Raw genomic sequence first — 18,903 nt, forward strand, 5'->3', positions numbered from 1 at the left:
TAGTGCTGTAACTGCACTCTGGCTCGTTAGCGCTAGCTAAGCAGGTAGCCTCAGCTTAAGCTAATCCACCCACTTTTTCCTGTTTCCTGCAGTTGAGAAATCCATTTTGATTCTCAGACTTCTTCTAATTGAGTTTGTACTACCACAAAAGTAACACTAGATGAACTGCTATAAGCTAACTAGCCTAGCATTGCAGAGGCTAACTGCTGCCTCAGCCTCCAACTCTTCTTCTCTTCATTGATGTGGTTGAGCTGCGTTTTCAATCACATATTTTAATGTAACATGTTTTAATTCAAATAGATAAGAGACCTGAAAAAACATATATTTTTATACATTTTATAAATGTATATATGTTTTTTCTACATCCTTGAGATTGTCCAGACAGGCTTTTTGTGATGCATGTGACACTGATTACAATCAGCCTGAACAGAGATAAAACTGAGACCCTTCAGACTCTCCTCTTCATGTTTCTACTCTCTGCCTTTGATGCACAAGAGCAAATAGTTTTTATGAGGCAGAGCTTGAAGTGCAGCCTTTATAGTGGTCATACAAAGCAGTTAGCTGGGACCACATTGTATTGTAAATAATCACAATATTAATCTGCTTATTGGCTTTCTCTGATGTTTTTTTGCCCTAATTGAGATTTTTAAGTCTCTGTCATCTCTGTTGCATGACTGAGTGAATTCAGAGATGTGCTAAAAAAGCTGCTGTATCCTTTGAAAATGACCTGACTCTGCAGGGTCGTGCATGTGGTGTGATCGCCCTGTCAGGCAGTAATGGTTCGAGACCGGATGGCCACGGAACCGCTTGTCCCAGAGTAACATTTCCCAACTGGTGTGGCGCTCTTCAGCAAGGCGTTTAATGCACAGCTGAGCCTCACACCTTCAAAGTCCATCTCCATAAAGAAACCAGGGTTTACTGTACGTGTCTTAGCATTTGTTGTCTGTGCGAGCTGGCTTTAGTGGCGGCAGGATGAGAAGCGTTGTGGAGGAGTTGGGAGGTTTTCTCTCACAATGAGCTGCCAGCTGCTGGAGACTGTGACAGTGAGGGGGTTTGAAGGCAAGGTCAGAGCTTCAAAGGAAGCTCTTCCACATCTGCTTTTTACCCTCAAAAGGTAATTAAAGAGGTATAATCTTGCCACAAAGACTTTTCTTTTCTCTTAAAGTGACTCATTTGTTTTAGGAGTCAGTCCAGGTCTGCAGAGGGAGGGTCACTGGAAACTTGGTGAAACTTGAGCTCTTTGCTGCAAAGCATGTTTGCTTTCAGCAAAATATAAGCTGAAGATTATATACAATGTCGTCAATAAAGTGTAATTAAATGCTCGTGTCTGTTTGTGCATTGTTGCACATGTTGTAATTGGGGAATTCAAGTAGAAACCGATGGGCTGGCATGCACTGTAATTAAACATGAAACAGAACAGCTCAAACTCCTTCATTTCCTGGCATGTCGTCAGTGTGGATGTCAGGTGAGAGCTGATAAACTCGTAGAAGACAGAGGTAAAGCCTTCCTCCCGCTGCCAAGACACACTCAGTGTTACCAGCCAAAAACAGATCGTTTGTCAAACCAAATGTCGTTAAAAAAAGCACAAATATTCAGCAAAGGCTGCCTCAGAGCTGTTGGAACGGCTGAGAGGAATCTGCTTTCCAAACTGTCCGCTGTGTGTTTGAAACAACACTGAGAAAAAACAATCACAGGCTAAATCACAGTCGCTATAGAGCTGAAGTGGCTAGTTGCCTTTAGCATCTTAAGATTTTCTGTTAATGATTAGAAATTCGCTTGCAAACGTGCATGAATGGATGTTTTAGCCCACTTGATATTGCAAACTTGTTAGTTAGCAGATATGGAGCAACATTAGCCTTCATTTGAAGTCCTGTTTGTGTCCACCTGATGAACGTAAATCCAGTCTTCACCCTCCTTTTACCACTAATTTGATTTTCTTTAAGTGTTAAATGCTCCACTGTCTCCAGTGTGCCTGTACATCTTGGTGTATTTTTAAAATGCAGCAGCCAAAATTTATTAAAGCTTTTTAGGACATTTGGTTGAATTCCTGGAACTTGATTTTTCATGCCGCGCCCTGCTCATGGATGAAGGCTTTTCTCTTTGTTTCACTCCTCAAAGAACGCCAGCGGTTGTAGAAACTCCACTCGTTTCTTTGTTTTTCATAGTTTTTGTCGAACAAAATTAACATTATTTGCCTTGTTTGCAGCTGTTTTATCCAACAACAGTCTCTATTTCACAGTTAAAGCCATGTGCTTATATTTACTTTGTAAAATATAAAATATAAAGACCTCACAGTAACAGAAGTACGGTTACAGGTTAAAACACCACCTGATGCATAAACACGTTAAATATAACAAATAAAAGGTCTTAAAATCAGCAGTTCTGCCCTATGACGCCCTCACCAAGCCAAAAGTTAATTTACCAAAATATATATTCTCTTAAAATCCAAATCAGATCAGTGAAATCTTACCTGAAATCTGGGATTTACAAAGAGCTAAACTCAAGGTTCTCTTACTAACTTGTTCCAGAGCTCTTGACTGTATCTGATGGAAGTTGCTAAAGACAAGAGATTATGCATGAGAGTTGGCAGACACAGCCTGAAGTCTGAGAACAAACTGAATGAAAATGCTGCAGTTCAGCGCTTCCTCTCTGGCTTTTCTCTTCCAGGTGGAAACGGTTGCCACACATCTGCGTAACGATGAGAGACTCATGGCTGGACGGAGACTGAGCGCTGAACATCCTCCTCCTCCTCCGGGCCGGATGGGCTGCGGTCCTCTGGGTCATTTCACAGCATCGACTCTCTCTGCTCGTCAAGTTGATCATGTGATGCATCCCAACGGCGTTAAATCACAGTCAGCCACAGGTTTGACTGGAGTTCTGTATCGTTCTGGGTATTTACAATGTGAGCTCATGAGTATCAGCGACTGTGGCCTGTGTAGGTAGACCTGCTCTTTAATCTGTTTCAGGGTCAGTACTTGTAGATAGTGACATTACCGGAGTGAACCCCGGACAAAAAATGACTCTGTTCTAGCTCCGTATTCCTTGTCGATGATGTGGTAAATCTAGTGATACTGAGCGCGTCCGTAGTTGCGATGGCCGTTGCCTCCTCCCCAGAGAAGGATCAGCCCCTCCTCCAGCTCCAGAAGGTGGACTCCAGCCGGGTTGGCAGTCGCGTCCTCTCCCCGATCCTCAGCTCCTCCCTGGAAACGAGCCAGCCAATCTGCATCCCCTCCCCCTACACCGACCTCGGCCACGATCTCACCGCCATACCTTTCTACAGTCCGACCATCTTCAGTTATACCAGTCCGGGCGTTTCGGACTGCTCCTCCGTCCATCAGTCACTGAGCCCGTCCTTATTCTGGCCCAGCCATGGCCACATGGGGACCTCCATACCCGTGCACCAAACTCAGGCTCGGCCTCAGCACGGACAGCCAATCCAGAGCTCGTGGCTGGAGCTGTCGCCGCTGGACAATGTGTTCACAAGCAGGTAGGATGCTCAGGAGCAAGGCTGCAGCTAATCATTTTAATTAGCACTTCAGGTTATTTTTACTATTAATTGATTAAATGTTTAGTTTAAAAACTGTCAGAAAACTACTGACTGACTTGTTTTATCTGACCAATAGTCCTAAAACTCCAAAATGTTAAATTATAATGATACAAAACTGAGACTGTGAAGGTAAAAGGACTTAATTGACTTAACATATATCTGTTAACAAATTTGCAGATTAATTGACCAATCGTTAAATCTCCAGTATTCAGTTGCATTTATATCGAAATTGTTCAACATGTGCATGAAATCATTCTCCTGGTCTCTCCAAATCTTCTGTTTTGTTTCATTATCACCTGCAGTAAATCAAAATAATGTGTCATCATACTGCTGATGTGGTGATTATTTATTAGCATGCACTGTGCAGCACGCTTAATTAAACTGATTTTCATGCCGAGGCCAGGTTGCTTAGTCCACGTGTTTTTCTCTCGGGAAGAAATGATGACTCACGCTTCTTTGTTAGTAAGAGTGCGAGGAGGCGTTCTCAGGAGAACGAGGAGGGCGTGGTGTCGTCCGGCGGGAAGGCGGACCTCCACTTCTGTGCCGTGTGCCACGACTACGCCTCGGGCTACCACTACGGCGTCTGGTCGTGTGAGGGGTGCAAGGCCTTCTTCAAGAGGAGCATCCAAAGTGAGACACAAACACATATAGTATCTCTGCATGCAACACGGGGGTGGAAACAGCCAGAGGAACACCAGTTTGGTGCAAAAATGTCTTCTTACCACAAAGACAGTTTTTTAGCCATGCTAATGCTGTAGCCCTGGAGCTAAAAGTGTCGGCCTGTGGGTTAGTCCGCTGCTTTGGTCCAGACTAAAATGTCATGAGATTTCGTACATGTGCATGTGGTCTGTAGAGGATACTGACTTTGCCACCTGCTGGTCAAAATTTCAACTTACCTGATAAAATATGTCAAAATCTGTCAGATGGGATGGCACAAAATTTAGGATAGGATCGAGTTTGAATGAAGTGTGTTTTATGGTGATTAAATTGCTGTTTCTGTGAATGGAGTCTGGTGGCTTTAGTGTGAGTGATACAGTGGCTGTTTCTGGTTTAACAAAAAGGATCTTACTCATTAGTATCTAGTGATCCTTCCAGTAATGTTGTCAGAATAACAATCTGAGCCTGTCCGGGCAGGAACAAGCACTTTTGGTGGACGTACAGTGATGGCGTGCAGCCCGTTTTCGTGGCTGCCTGCTGCAGCCTTTTCACTTAACATTGGACCAGTTTTTAAAAACTGATGTCTCCATAAGTCACTTGGACTTGGACTCACTTGAAAATGGAGTCTATAATCACATAATATGTGACTGGAATGTCTTCAGTTTGTCCAGGACATTGAAATCCTCAAGGAAACTGCACAAAACGTTACTAGGTCAAGCTGATATGAGTGAGTAATTCAACAACATGGTATGGGACATTATTTTATTTGTTTATTTTGTAATGTGTTGGTATGTAGATTTGTCAGAGTGCTCTACCGAGGTAGCTATAACGTTACATAATCCAACACTCCCACGACACAGACCCCACCGCCAGCATTGATGGTTTTCAGACTAGGTTGGACCTGGACCCTAGTTGCATGCAGCCTACCGGCAATAGCTTTTTTCAGGCTTCTGATTGGCCAAGTGCCTGTTTGGGACAGGATTTTTTTTTATTTTTTATGAGAACAAAAGAGGACAAAATACCCCTCTACATGTGGACTAGGCCTCAGTATCTTAACATTGTCACTCTTGAGGATGTTAGCGTTTAGCTGAGAGCGCTGCTTTGTCTGCATCCTCGCAGAGCTGCTAGCATGTTGATAAAATAATTAAAATAATAAATGAATGCACAAATCCATGCATGTGCATAACTCTCACCGGACACTGGGCTTTCAACACTCACACCTCATCTCACTGTCTTTTAAACCGTATTGATGAGTTGAAACACTTTTAGCTTTGGGGTTTTGTTGTTTGACATTTGCTGCAGCTGAGTCTCTGTCTGAACTGTAGTTTCAGCATGTAGCATAATCACAGTTCACTAAAGGGCTTGAAACGACCCCAAAAGGGAAAAAAACAGGAGCTTTTCATTAGCGTCCTGCAGCAGGTGCTCAGACGGTGCTTATCTGGGTCCTCAGCACAAGGATTCAGCTTTCTCTGTCTCTCTCATCCATTTATTTCTTCTTTACCTTCTGTCGTTCCTCTTCTTTTCGTTTCAGGACACAATGACTACATCTGCCCGGCAACCAATCAGTGCACTATAGATAAGAACCGGCGTAAGAGCTGCCAGGCCTGTCGCCTTCACAAATGCTACGAAGTCGGCATGACTAAGTGTGGTTAGTGTCTGTCTTAGTTTTGTCCTTCTTTTCCCATCAGAGGTTGTTTGTGTTTAATTTTTCTGCTCCCAGCGATTAAGCTCATATGTCTCGTTTCGTTATGTATATATTGTGAATATTTGATCTGCATTTAGTCACAGATATGCTCCATGCCTTCTTCACGTTTAAATAGATGAGTGCTAGTAAGTTCACTGTATCAACTTTAGCTTTAATTTTCTGTACATGCTTTTGCTGCCAAGTAGCCAAAAAATGAATAATAGTTGTTATTTTATTGCAGTTTTAAGTAGAATTTAATCCATGAAAAATAACAAAACATCGGCATATTTCACAAATATGGTTAGCAAGATATGGCTGTTTCTTTGCCTCAGGTATGCGAAAGGAACGTGGAAGCTACAAGAACCCCCAGACGAGGCGAGTGACCCGTCTGTCGTCACAGGGCAGAGCTAACGGGCCAAGCGTGTTGACTGGACCAGCGGCGGGTTCGTTAAGTGCGCCGCGCCCTCCTGCGCTGACCCCAGAGCAGCTGATTGAGCGAATAATGGAGGCAGAGCCGCCAGAGATCTACCTGATGACGGACATGAGGAGGCCGCTGACGGAAGAAAACGTCATGATGTCGCTCACCAACCTGGCTGACAAGGAGCTGGTTCACATGATCAGCTGGGCCAAGAAGATCCCAGGTGAGTGTCGGGGTGAATCCCTCAGCGACGCCTTTTTTTTTAGCTTGTTTCTTTGTTGTGCTACAATTAACTTTCTGCAGCAAAAAAAAATTGATTTTCATCCTTTTTTGCTACAAACAGTGGGACTTCTAATTTCCTGCTGTCCTGTCTTTATTCATACACTGATGATTCATAAAGTAGCATGCTAAATATGAAGCTAGAGCTAAGGTGTCATTACCTTAATTGGTTTAGCATAAAATCTGGAAGCAGGTAGAAACAGCTAGCCTAGCTCTGTCCAAAGTTAACAAAATACACTCACCAGCACTATTTAAACTGATTAGCATGTTGTGTCTTGTTAGCTTAATCCTGCAGTATTTACTCGTCACTGCACTCAAGGAATAGTTCGCAAGCAACTCGTAACTCCCCTTAAAAACAACAAGTTTATTATTTTTACATTTCTGTTTGTGCAGAGATTAAAAAACAAGATACATGTTAACATGTTAGCTGCTAAACTTCAGAGGCTATTTTTGACTTTTGGACAGAGCCAGGTTAGCTGTTTCCTGCCTCCACTGATAATGCTAAACTAGGCTGATCCACCCACAGAGAAACTTTCCACTAACACAAATCTCATGAAGCGTATCAAAAACACACAAATGAGTCCAAGGTTTTACTCTAAGATTACAGGACACATCTCCAACCTCAGGATAAAGTTGCTTTAGTGACACCCAGAATGTCGTATCTGGATTATTTTATGCCTGTCATCTTTTTGAACATCCCTGCAGAGCCGCTCAGTCGGCTGAGTTAATGACTGGCTGGACACAGCAATTGTCTCTGCTTAATTAGCATGTGAGCCGAGTCCTGCAGAACTGAGTAGCAGTGTTTTTGGAACTGGAGGTGGACAATGAGCTGTGACATAACTTTTATTAAAGTGCGTCTGCGTTCATTAGACACGCTGCTTGATTCAGACAGCTCCTCTGCACAGTGTGAGAGCTCTGAAACGATGTTGTGGACCGACGTCAGGCGGATATACTGACACAGAAACCTTTTACCTGACCCTGAAGTGATGTGTGTCCTTGACAGGGAGAGTCACTCATTACCTGGCTGAAATCAGATAACGGCACAGGCTGTACGCCACAGTGTGGACATGACCCCAGAATTAACCTGGTTGTAACTGAATTTGGGGCCTGATACATGATGTTGTGAATGAACGTTTGAATGAGGCATGCAATAGTGTGTATTTTCTTCTTATTATCACTATTGCTTTATTTTTGATCAATCGTTTAGTCTAGAAAATGTGTGAAAATAGTAATAAAGACAATCAGAGTTTCACAGAACTGAAGTAACAAAACTGAAAAAAACAACATGTTATAAATGAGAGAGTCAATCTGATAAAACATTTGCAGCAACTTTTCTGCATTTTTTCATGAAAGATGACTTAAATGATTCATCAGTTATCAATAAACTAATTGTTTCAGCACCGGTTTCAACAATAAGACAGTGATAGTTCATACTGTGAGTACTCTGAGGACAGGTTAAGGTACAGGGCAGCCACAGATTACAGTCAGGATTTTGTCTGTTGCTGTCTGTGCAGAGCAGGTCTGGCAGCTCACAGTCGTTTTCTTCTGCTCAGGGTTTGTAGAGCTCAGTCTCCTGGACCAGGTGCACCTGTTGGAGTGCTGCTGGCTGGAGGTGCTGATGATCGGCCTGATGTGGAGGTCAGTGGACCATCCGGGGAAACTTATCTTCTCCCCCGACCTCAGCCTGAGCAGGTACCACCGCCAGAAACTCTCATCCCCACTTCACAAGATTAAAGGGACAGTTTGTCGTTTGGTTCAGTGTCACCTGCATTTATAGAAGCTGTCACTGAAGTGAAGTGTTTGTTATCATAGACCTCAGATTGAACATTGTTGGAAACACAACTCAGCACAATTTAAAACATAGATCAAGTTGTTTTTAGACATTTCAATGCAGAGCTGTTACACACTACACCTTAAAGGATTACAACTTTAAGTGATCCTTATCAAAATGCTTATGTTTCATGTATGTTTAAGTTTCAGTGTCAGAATCAGCCTCCCAGTGTTAGTGTTGCTGTGCGTCTACAAGCAGTCTGCTTTGATCTGGGGCAGAGAAGCTGGCTTGTGTGAATGCTTCTCTTTCACAGCATCGTCATTGTGAAACCGCCGCCATACGAGCAGCTCTGACTACATCTGTGCTCTCGTAGATATCTGCTGGCGCTCATCTGCTTCACAAGCTGGAAGTGTCCTGACCTCTTTCATTGAGGGCACGTTTGTGCAAAGCGAAAGTTCTTTTTGTGGTGGCCTTGATCATCGTCTCATATCTTGGAAATAGTGTCGCGCACGCTGCAGTGCATCGGTCGTGGAGGATGAATCTTCCTGTGGAGGAAGAAGTGTTCAGATAATTAACCGCTGCTACAGCAAGAGTAGCACTGCCACACTGTGCACATACTCCTGTACTAATACAGGAAATACTATCAGCAAATTTAAACTACTTATAATGCTGAATGGAAATCTGAGATATGTTGTTACATTTTTGGATCATTATTATTGATGCATCAACATGTAATCAGTGGTTAAATGTTGCAGGTGGTTGAGTTTCAGCAAACTTTAACTGCTTCTTATTGTTTTAGATAGTTTAATCTTTATCAGATCAGATTATAAGATCATTATACATGTTAATCTAAAAGTGAAACGTAATTGAATTTGTCATATTAGTAGTACAGTAAAATATATATAATAAAGTAGCATAAAATGGAAAATAATGGTAAAGTTGATAGTAAAGGAAGCACAAGTACCTCAAAATTGTACTAAAGCATAGTACTTTAGTAAATGTACTTTCCAATATGCACCGAGATGCACCGATCCACTTTTTCTTCAGTGTTTTCATGTGATTCTGATCCTGAATATTTGCCGATACAAATGCTACAGGACACTGTCTTAAACATAAATAAAACAGATTGTAATAATTTGCTAATCCTCTTAGACATATAGTCAATTGAAAACAGTCCAAACTTTTACACAGAGTCTAAATTCTATGAGTCAGGGTTGAAGCAGTTGGTCGTATTGTTCTTTCACTCTTTCAATGTTGGTCTGACGCACATTACTGGGGTCTTGTTTTTCTGTGTTTTGAGACTAAAATAGCTCAGAGTTAGCTTACTGTCGCTAACCCTCTCCGGTGCACTTTCTCATGTTACGTTACAGCAGGTTCGTGGTCCAGTGCAACAGCTGCCTGTATGTCAACTCAGACTTCTAGCAAAATGTGAGGATTTTGTTTGAGTAGAAATAAATTAGTCTGTTTGTGCTACAACATCTTGGTGATGGGCTTAAAGTTGCATCATTACAAACAGTATTTACAATTCATTAAACCATCAGGCTCTGAATCTGAATCAGATGTGGATCTCCAGTGAGTGAAATATGTCAGTGGATCGTCTTCATTTCCTCTCCTTTATAATGATGCTAACTGCGACACAAGCACTGCTTCGTTGCCGTCTTTTGGATCTTCCCCGGCTGTTAAAGTCTGTGCAGAATTTTTGTAAAATGTCCCATGATTTCTGCCTGACTTGGTGAGGCCAGAACAGAGAGCGCTTCCTGCTGACCGGCTAGCTGTGCTGGTGTGTTTGTCCGGCAGAGAAGAGGGGAGCTGCGTCCAGGGCTTCGCGGAGATCTTCGACATGCTGATCGCGGCCACGTCCAGAGTCAGAGAGCTCAAGCTGCAGAGGGAGGAGTACGTCTGCCTCAAGGCCATGATCCTCCTGAACTCCAGTGAGTGAGTGAGTGTGTGTGTGTGTGTGTGAGAGAGAGAGTCTGCACAAGGCTGGCCAGGGGACCAGCTCTGTAACGTACCTAATGGGAACACTGTGTCTTACAGGCAGTACCCGTTTGAAGATGAACAGGTCCGGAGGTGGTGAGGAGCTGCACTGGGCAGTAATTAATGTCTTAACGTTTTGTTTGCCTCCAGCAGCACAGAGGAACAGGACTCGCTCATTCCTGCTTCTGTCTGTTTGAACCTTTGTGTGTTAGCAACAAGTAAGAGCCAGGCAACCTTTGACTCCCTCAGAACTTATTCAGACTTAATATTTAGCTACTGAGGGCCTGAAGCCCAGTCAAAATTGTCTTATTTGGAGCCTCTAGTGGCTGTTTGAGGATCTGCATCATGTGATTTACTTTTAAAAAGCTCTCGCTGTTCTGAGTTTTTTTTTTTTTTACTTCATGTCCCTTTAAAACACTGTCAGCTGAATTTGCGTAACAGGGCTCGAAGGGAACAAATTACCTGTTGAATGATTGAATGAATGGCTTTACTTTACAGATGTGCAGGAGCGGATATGCTAACACATGCTTACAACACGTTGAACAAAACTTCTACTTCTTCTAATCCCTTTTATTTAAGATAAATGTGTATATATATATAAGTATAAGTGGCTTTTCTTCCAGCTAGTCCTACTGTGGTGGAGTCTTACATGGGACAGATCGAACGTGTTGGTGCTAGTATCGACACTCAAAAGAAGCGATGGAATTGGCGGATTAAAACCTAAAGTATCGACTTTATTTCGTATCATTCAGGTCATCCCTGCTGGCTGCTTATTTTCATACAGCAACACGTCTGATTCGACACTGACTCACCTGGACTGTAGCTCCCATGCAAGGCAGCTCCTTGTTCCTCTAACTGCTAATGGGCCTTTTTCACAGAGACATTTTGACATGTCACAGCAGGAGAGGCACACTTGTAAATAGGTAAATTAATGATGGCTGAATTATATTTAGCTGCTTCAGTTTCTGGGTCCTGGTCTTGCGCGTGCTGGCTCACTGTGAGTCATTGTTAATGTAATTAGTTACACCTGTGCTTTCCTAAAAGTCAAAATACTCACATCGTGTAATGATTCTGTCCCTGTTTCACATTAATTCTCACCTTCTAAATAGTACTTACTGCTCATTGTGGGCCCATTTTCCACATTTTACCATTCGAGATTAATATTTTAAAGAAGAGCTGCAGTTCTCTGTGGTCACGTTGGGCGTCATTCTTCATTCACAGTCAGATTTTCCAACAATCTGAGGTGAAATGCTTTCACCAGCTGCGCAGCGCTTTCCACAACTGTGGCTTAATCCTGCTGCCTTGTGGAATTTTTCAATATTTGCTTTGAAAAATGACTAAAATAAAGGGGAAATATAGCAACTTATCATCTTATCAGCCAGAGATGAAAATCAGCAAAAGCAAACCTGTTTGTTAACTCCAAAATGTGTGTGTGCGTGCTCCCAGACATGTGCCTCAGCTCCTCGGAGGGCAGCGAGGAGCTGCAGAGTCGCTCCAAGCTGCTGCGTCTTCTGGACGCTGTGACGGACGCCCTGGTGTGGGCCATCGCCAAAACCGGCCTCACCTTCCGCCAGCAGTACACCCGCCTCGCCCACCTGCTCATGCTGCTCTCGCACATCCGCCACGTCAGGTAAAAGGACCCCACGACATGCCAGCGATGCTGGCGTGAGCTTGTTGATCTGCTCATCAGCTTTACCAAACGACTGATGTGCCCCAGAAAAACTAGCTCCTTTATTACTCTTCTCATTCTTTTCAAATGTGCAGCAACAAAGGCATGGATCATCTCCACTGCATGAAAATGAAGAACATGGTGCCTCTCTATGACCTGTTGCTGGAGATGTTGGATGCCCACATCATGCACAGCTCCCGTCTGCCTCGGCGGCCCCCCCAGCAGGAGTCCGAGGACCAGGCGGAGGCTCCCGCTCGGCCGCACAGCTCCGGCAGCGGCCCCTCAAACTCCTGGACTCCCAGCAGCAGCACCGGAGGTGGAGGTGAACTGCAGTAGTGGGACCAGAATTCAGATCGCGATTAATTTTCTAAGCTTTGCACAAAACTAGCCCACGAGTTTTACTGGAAGATTCTGCTGAATTCTGTGAACTCCCACTGCTGAAGCTTAACCTTTCACACACTGTTCAAATCTTCAACGTTGAACCTTAAGACGTTATTCTGCAGACACGGCAAACTTAAACCATTCATTGATTCACCACCACTTATTGTAAAGCCAGAGAGGAACAGGAACATCAGAATTTGGCCAGCACCACCAGCACTTGCTTAAATGTTCATATAATGTGTTGATTTCGTATCAGATATTAGAACCACTTCATGTGTTAAGGCAGGACTGTACTTCACTCATCACAGTAATCAATCAGGGCATCAGCAGACCTGACATGTTACCACAGATAATACAGCTTGAGCTGGACAGTCATCTCAGCTAAATATAAATCATTTTGTCCATGCAGTCACACATTTCCCATTGAATTGTGTGTGTAAATAATGACTGAAGGGAACCAGGCTAGCGAAAAAGTACAAAAATACTAATGTATTGTTCAGTACAGTAGTAGAATATAGACAGAAATGTTTTCAGTGGGGCCATTGTTTTTTTTGTTTTTGTTTTTTTTTTTTTACTGTCAAAGCAGGAAGTTGATCAGTTTTGTCATGTTTATCGGTCAGAAACAAGCCCAGCATTGAACGGTATCTGAAGTCTGCTCTGACGGCTGATTTGTCATTTCTGTTGCGTCACAGCAGACCTCCAGTTGACCACTAGAGGGCGTATTACACCACACACTCTCACAACTGAAGGCCTTCCTGGCTTTATTGTCCAGGACACCTCACCTGTTTCCTGTTAAGAATCAGTATTGCTCTGAACACAAACTTGCACTTTTACTTGTCAAGTTTTGCTTGAAGAAAAGGGAAATTATTTTTGTATCTTTAAACTCTTCACAGTAGCCGTCGTGTGCACAGCCGCGATGCAGCTTCGACGATCAGCATCACTGCAACAAGAGCGCGTATTGTAGAAATACTGCACACTTTGAAAACATCCCCCGTGAACTGATGAAACATGGCAAACTGTCACTGTGTACATGTCCTTCTGTATGTTCTCAGAAAGCTCGTCACAATGCACGTGGTTCAGTTCTAGTGATCACTTTCAACAGTGATGTGTAACCACGTGACCTGCTGGTCGTTCCGTCAGTTATCGAACGTTATCTGCGTCCGTCAGTTTGCAGGTGATCATTTGTTTTGGTTGTATTTTTATACATTTGCCCATTCTCTCTGGTTCACACCATGAAATAAAACCAAAATATCGTACAGACAATTCAGTGACCTCCTTCAGTTGTTAATTAAATTCCAGATTGATGAAAAAAGAACTCAGCAGTCGTGCGTTTTTATACTTAAATTATTTTATCGTAAGAAAAACACGAGTGAAATATGAACAGCAGTACGAGATTTGAATAAGAGTCCCGGTTAACAGTGTCCCTCAAATGCAACATACACTGTAACAGGAGTGCTTTCTCATTGTTTGTCTCGCGTTTTTTAGGTCACGAATGAACTTGAAAGCTCGCACCTCCGAGAAGATTTTCAGTTACCTTCATTTTTTTAGTACATTAGTAACAGACTGGGTGTGGAGCTGAGAGTTAGACGAGAAGATCGATACCACTCTTATGCTTGTGCGCTAAAGGTGGAGCTGGAGGGAGTTAGCTTAGCTTAGCACATATAGTGGAAGCGGAGGGGGAAACAGCTAGCCTGACTCTCTCAGAGGTTTCTGGTTTTAGGAGGAAATTAGATGCTGTAACTCTGACCTGGTGAACAACAAACAGGTGCATCTTTGTTTGTACATTTCTGATTGTGTTGAGATTAAACCAATGAGATACTTATTGAGTATATAGAGTCAGGCTAGCTGTTTCCCCCTGCTTCCAGTCTTTACGCTAAGCTAAGCTAATTGCCTCCAGACTGCAGCTCCGTATTTCATGAGCCATCGTTCGTGTTATTGATCTTCTCTTCAGATGAAGAACCTAAATCTTTTTATTTTGTTTAGGGCTTTAAAAGGTAATTTCACACCTAAAACATCTTCACTCTGGTTTCAGATTTTTGGTTGTAATTCTGATTTTAGGTACCCATGTAATGTATCTTTCTGTCAAAGGCATATTTAGGTGCATTTGTTCATCAGGACTTCAGGCAAAATGAAAAAATGAGCTTTGGGTAAATGGAGTTAAGACAATCAGTGTTTACTACCAGAAAATTAGGAGCAGAAATCCACTGTTTGATGTTATAAATAAGCATTATATTATTACATTCTGTACATACACATCATCCTGCTAAAGCTACAGCATTTCAACACAAATGCATAAAAACATCTATTCAAGATAAACAGCATCTAAAAAAATATGGATATGTGTAAAAAATTTGTACTGCTGGCCTTACAAAGACTACATTCAAATTTAACCAGTGTCTTCTGTTGTCAGAAATAAGCCTTTTCTTTTTAGTTCAGTCAAAAGCTTTCTTTGTGTTTAAAAGGTCAAGTCACGCAAAATGAAATGTCAACAGTTCATAACGTAACGAACGATTACGACCGCAGCAGGAGTGAAATCTGAATATAAACATGTACATAACAAGAACAACTTTTACATTTGAATAAAAAAAAAATCTGATAAAAGCAAAGCAGCGACGTATTTAGTGTCCACAGTACAGATACAGCCACTGTTATGTTTGGATGGCAACGCAGAGACCATGAAATTTAAGGGACAGTTTTACCTGTAGTGATATTTATCCTCCTACATTGTTTTGGTTTGAGCTGCAGAGTTCAGAGGAACATCAGCTGCAGAGATGTCAACCTTCTCTTCAGTATAATGGAACTAGAGACGCTAACGTTAAAGCTAAATACATTTGAAAAACTCAACAGCAGCGTCTCTTTCCAGAAATCAGGACTCAACTCTGCTTACTCAAGATAACCCACAGACCTCATTGTGAGCAGTGTCATGTAGGAACTTTCTACCAAACTACACCCACCAACCGTATCACTGCGCAGAAGGAAATGTGCATCTACTCCCTCACCCCTGGCCTGATATTGCTATCTTGCATAGCGAACTGATGCTGCCAGCTAAAGTAGCAGCCCAGCTGAGCAGGACGCCATTAATGTTTCCATCCCGAGATGCTTACGTCATTCTGCACAATGATACAGTTGGTGGGTGTAGTTTGGTAGAAAGAAAGTAGTTCCTACATGAAACTGCTCACAACAAGATCTGTGGATCATCTTGGGTCATGATTTCAGGAAGGGGAAGAGACATTGCTGCTTCTAATTTGATTATAATGACAATATATAGATGTATAAATAGAACAACAGGTAAGGGGAGAAAAGGTGTGTTTTGATTGTGGGGTGAACTGTCCCTTTATTGTTATCTAATCATCATACTTGGTTTCGACCTCTCAGTTATTATCCAATAAACTCACAGGAATATGTCAGCTGGCTTCTGCAGTAGCTGTTAAAACGATCCTGCCTGTGACTGCACGCCTCTCTGCTCTGTAAGAGTCACGCTGTCACCTGACCCCTGAAGGGGAAATGTTCAGGAGGCTGCAGTGACTGATTTCTGGGCGAGATGTTTGCATTATTAAACTAAAAATATCTGTTTTGTTTTTTTAAATGTAGACAAATGGGTTTGTTAATGGAATAAATACAATCAGATTTTTTAAAATAGACACTTAAATACATTTCTGCACTTTGGACTTTTTTTTGGGACCATCGTTTCATTATTTTACATGTCAGTCAGTTTGTTCACGTGTGTCAGTGTGATAAAAAGGTGACGTGTGTTTTCTCAGTGTGCTACCAAAAAAAAATGTCTTCTTTTCCAAGTGCGTTTCCATCAGGTGGGCGGTGGGCCGTTGGTGTAGCGTAACATGGGGTAGAGGGACCAGGCGAAGTTGTTGGCCCCTGTGCAGCCGGGGTCGCTCTCTGACAGGGGAATCAGGCAGGGGAGGAGCAGGACGAACAGGAGCAGGAGGTGGAGGGGGAAGGCGGCGCGAAGGACCCGGTAGAAGAAGGACCGAGGAGGTGACGCGTCCCTCTTCTCTCTGCGCGAGACACGTGGAAAAAGTTTATTACATCAAATACGCTGCAGTCAATAGAGCTTTTCATCCACAGGTCACTTTAAACACAGTTAAATAGTACTGTATTAATGAAATAGCGATGTCTTCTGCAGACCTTTGAGTAGAGGGACCTTGCTTTGAGTTTGTGGCCTCCTGAGAAGCCTCTGCAGAGGCACTTTGGCTGTTGACGTCCGATGCAGATTCACCATCCTGAATTAAAGACAAAGGAATGTTTAACGTCTCCTATTTCAGAGAACAGAATCTGACATTTTGCTGGAACTATTTTCTTGTGCTTGCTAAAGGATAAAGTCAGTAAGGTGCACGTCGTACCAGACGGTGCTGCAGGGTGTTGAGGTCCTGTTCCACCTGCCTCAGCAGCAGCTTCAGCTTGCTGCCCGTCACGTGCAGCTTCTCCTGGGCATCGTTGCTCTCCTCGGCCGCCTCCTCAGGCCGGAGCTGGGACCACAGAGCCTGGATGGAGGCTTGCTGAGTCTGCCTGCCCCGCAGCTCCTCCTGCAGACCCTGCAAACCACAAACATTAGAGATGGTGACAGTGCGTCCCAGCGGGACAGCGAGTACTCGACTATACGTGGTTGTATGTGCTTACCGTGAGCGTGCTGCGGTGCTGTTGCAGAGCTCTGACAGGTGTGTCTGGGTCACTGATGTCCACTGCATAGCGTCTGCTCTCAGCGTGGGCCAGCCACAGCAGCAGAGAATGGAGGGTTTCATGGAACTCCTGCATGGAGGATGAAGAGACAGAGTCGTTTTTGTTACCGTGCATAACATGAGTTACAATAAATTGATCGTATGAGTATTTCCTCTCACCTTGCAGCGCATCAGCGTCTTCCTCAGACTGGTGTCCCACTGATGGAGGCCTGTCGACGCTCGGCTCCAGTCTCGGTTCACACCCGCCATTCTCTCCTGGAGCTCTGGAGCCTCCTGAGCTCGCAGGTTCGCCGACAGCATGATCGACTTGTAGCGAGTAAACCTCTTCTGCATCTCCTGCAAGAGAAGATCCATGAATACGAACAGAAAACCAGAATATTTAGCGTCTGATCTGTCGTATTGGTCCTTGAGTTTCACCTTCAGTTCTTTGGCTCTGGCTGCCATGTCCTCAATGCTGGCTGCAGGGTCGGACTGCAGGTGGCGTTCCAGCTCCGGCATCACGTTTCCTAACCAGGAAGTGATGTCGTCGAGGTCAGACGTGAGCTGCTGTGGCTCCTGAGAGCCGGCGTGCTGGTCACTCCTGGACTGAGCCTGCAGCAGCTCCCAGCGTTCAATCACACCTGAGAGAGCACAAACATTTACTGATGGCCAACTTCAGTGAATCACCATTATTAGACACTGACCATTAGCATTAGCATTAGCCATGTAGCCTGTGGAGGCAGATATCCTATTTGAGCTTACAGCTTGTCAAACAGCTGGACTACAGATGCGGTGTCTGGTGTTGCACTTCATCACCGTGAACGTCAAGCCATTAATCATGTGACGCTACAAGCGTCTCTCACCCGACTGTTTGTCCGAGGCGCCCAGTCCCGTCAGGCCGAGCTCCTCCGGCTGCTCCTCATCATCCAGGATCAGCGAGACTCTTTTAATGTCCTCGATGCTGCCGCTGCACTGAGACATGAGACGCAACTGGAGACACAACAGACACACTGTTAGCGCTGACAGCTGCACTCCTTCAGAGATCACTGGTATTAACTGTCATTGGTTTGGTTGCATCCATCGTGGGGGATGTATCTGAAACGTACATAGCCCTGCTTTAGAGGGGTACTGGTGAGGGTGGGTGGGGCTTTGATGTGGCCTTCTGAGTCCAGCTGCAGAGACCGGGTTTCTGCGTCCTCTCCCTGTGATCGCCATCTTGGAGACTCGTGCGCTGCCAAAGACCTGCTTGAAACTGAAAAACAAAAGACACAGGCATGAATGCACGACACCTTCAGCTATGGCAAAGTCACTTCACCTGATGGTATTTTACTACCACAAACATCTAAGTTTGATAGACTGAGTCAATTCTGAATGCTTCCTGGTTGGAGTTTGTGGTTTTAGCAATTAAATTCTACACATTTCTCTCAAATCCTTTTTAATTTTATCTCTCTTTTGAAAATTATAGCTCACTCACTGTTTACCAGGATATGACTTGTGGCACAAATATACTATTAACTTAATTAATGCCTCTGAGGGGAAACAGAGACAAGCTGTAAAACTTAATACTAAATTCCAGCCAAAACTTGGCTCTAAATAAAGAAGTAAAGATGCCACCCAAGCGTAAATCAAAGCACCTCCTGTGTTTTACTTGTTTGAGCAGCAGGAGAGAGAGAGATCGTGACCCAAGCAGGGAAAGCTGCAGCAGGAAACATCAAAACCGGTTCACACCGGTCCTTAAATGATTAAATAAATGATGCTGTGTTATGATACCTTGTTGCAATGACTGTGAACAGATAAAGGTGAAGAAAAAGGCTGAGCTCTTGTTCTGTGCAGTAAAACAATAACTC

At 43.6% G+C, this 18,903-nt stretch overlaps 2 protein-coding genes across 9 annotated transcripts in view; one reads left to right on the forward strand and one right to left on the reverse strand.

Moving 5' to 3' along the window:
• The first annotated feature begins 2,980 nt into the window (after positions 1-2,980).
• Positions 2,981-13,962, forward strand: esr2a (estrogen receptor 2a). 8 transcript variants are annotated; one of them, XM_041958116.1, is made up of 9 exons: positions 2,981-3,475; positions 3,725-3,739; positions 4,011-4,177; positions 5,736-5,852; positions 6,221-6,529; positions 8,139-8,277; positions 10,154-10,287; positions 11,780-11,963; positions 12,098-13,962. In XM_041958116.1, exons 1-9 carry the CDS (start codon positions 3,093-3,095, stop codon positions 12,336-12,338), a joined length of 1,689 nt encoding a protein of 562 aa, XP_041814050.1. In that variant the 5' UTR covers positions 2,981-3,092; the 3' UTR covers positions 12,339-13,962. The 8 variants fall into 8 exon arrangements, with proteins under 8 accessions (XP_041814050.1, XP_041814043.1, XP_041814045.1 ...); XM_041958109.1 differs by lacking the exon at positions 3,725-3,739 and having other exon boundaries at positions 2,981-3,487; positions 3,984-4,177; XM_041958111.1 differs by lacking the exon at positions 3,725-3,739 and having other exon boundaries at positions 2,981-3,487.
• Positions 13,700-18,903, reverse strand: part of LOC121621611 (nesprin-2) — an 87,080-nt gene continuing 81,876 nt past the window's right edge. Inside the window, exons 107-114 of the mRNA XM_041958108.1 lie at positions 18,163-18,308; positions 17,920-18,046; positions 17,495-17,697; positions 17,237-17,413; positions 17,019-17,147; positions 16,742-16,933; positions 16,527-16,621; positions 13,700-16,396 (exon numbers count right to left, since the gene is read on the reverse strand). Of these exons, the coding sequence (XP_041814042.1) occupies positions 16,189-16,396; positions 16,527-16,621; positions 16,742-16,933; positions 17,019-17,147; positions 17,237-17,413; positions 17,495-17,697; positions 17,920-18,046; positions 18,163-18,308 (1,277 nt within the window). The 3' untranslated portion in view covers positions 13,700-16,188. The remainder of the gene's footprint in view (positions 16,397-16,526; positions 16,622-16,741; positions 16,934-17,018; positions 17,148-17,236; positions 17,414-17,494; positions 17,698-17,919; positions 18,047-18,162; positions 18,309-18,903) is intronic.

This window comes from Chelmon rostratus, chromosome 18 (assembly GCF_017976325.1).
Source record: "Chelmon rostratus isolate fCheRos1 chromosome 18, fCheRos1.pri, whole genome shotgun sequence".
In the NCBI taxonomy this organism is placed as follows: Eukaryota; Metazoa; Chordata; class Actinopteri; order Chaetodontiformes; family Chaetodontidae; genus Chelmon; species Chelmon rostratus.

Excerpts from the sequence above, each read along its gene's own strand:
- esr2a (XM_041958109.1), top strand. The coding sequence starts at position 3,093 with ATGGCCGTTGCCTCCTCCCCAGAGAAGGATCAGCCCCTCCTCCAGCTC. Across the intron at positions 6,530-8,138 it reads CTGGGCCAAGAAGATCCCAG|GGTTTGTAGAGCTCAGTCTC; the intron begins GTGAGTGTCGGG and ends TCTTCTGCTCAG. Across the intron at positions 11,964-12,097 it reads TCGCACATCCGCCACGTCAG|CAACAAAGGCATGGATCATC; the intron begins GTAAAAGGACCC and ends TCAAATGTGCAG.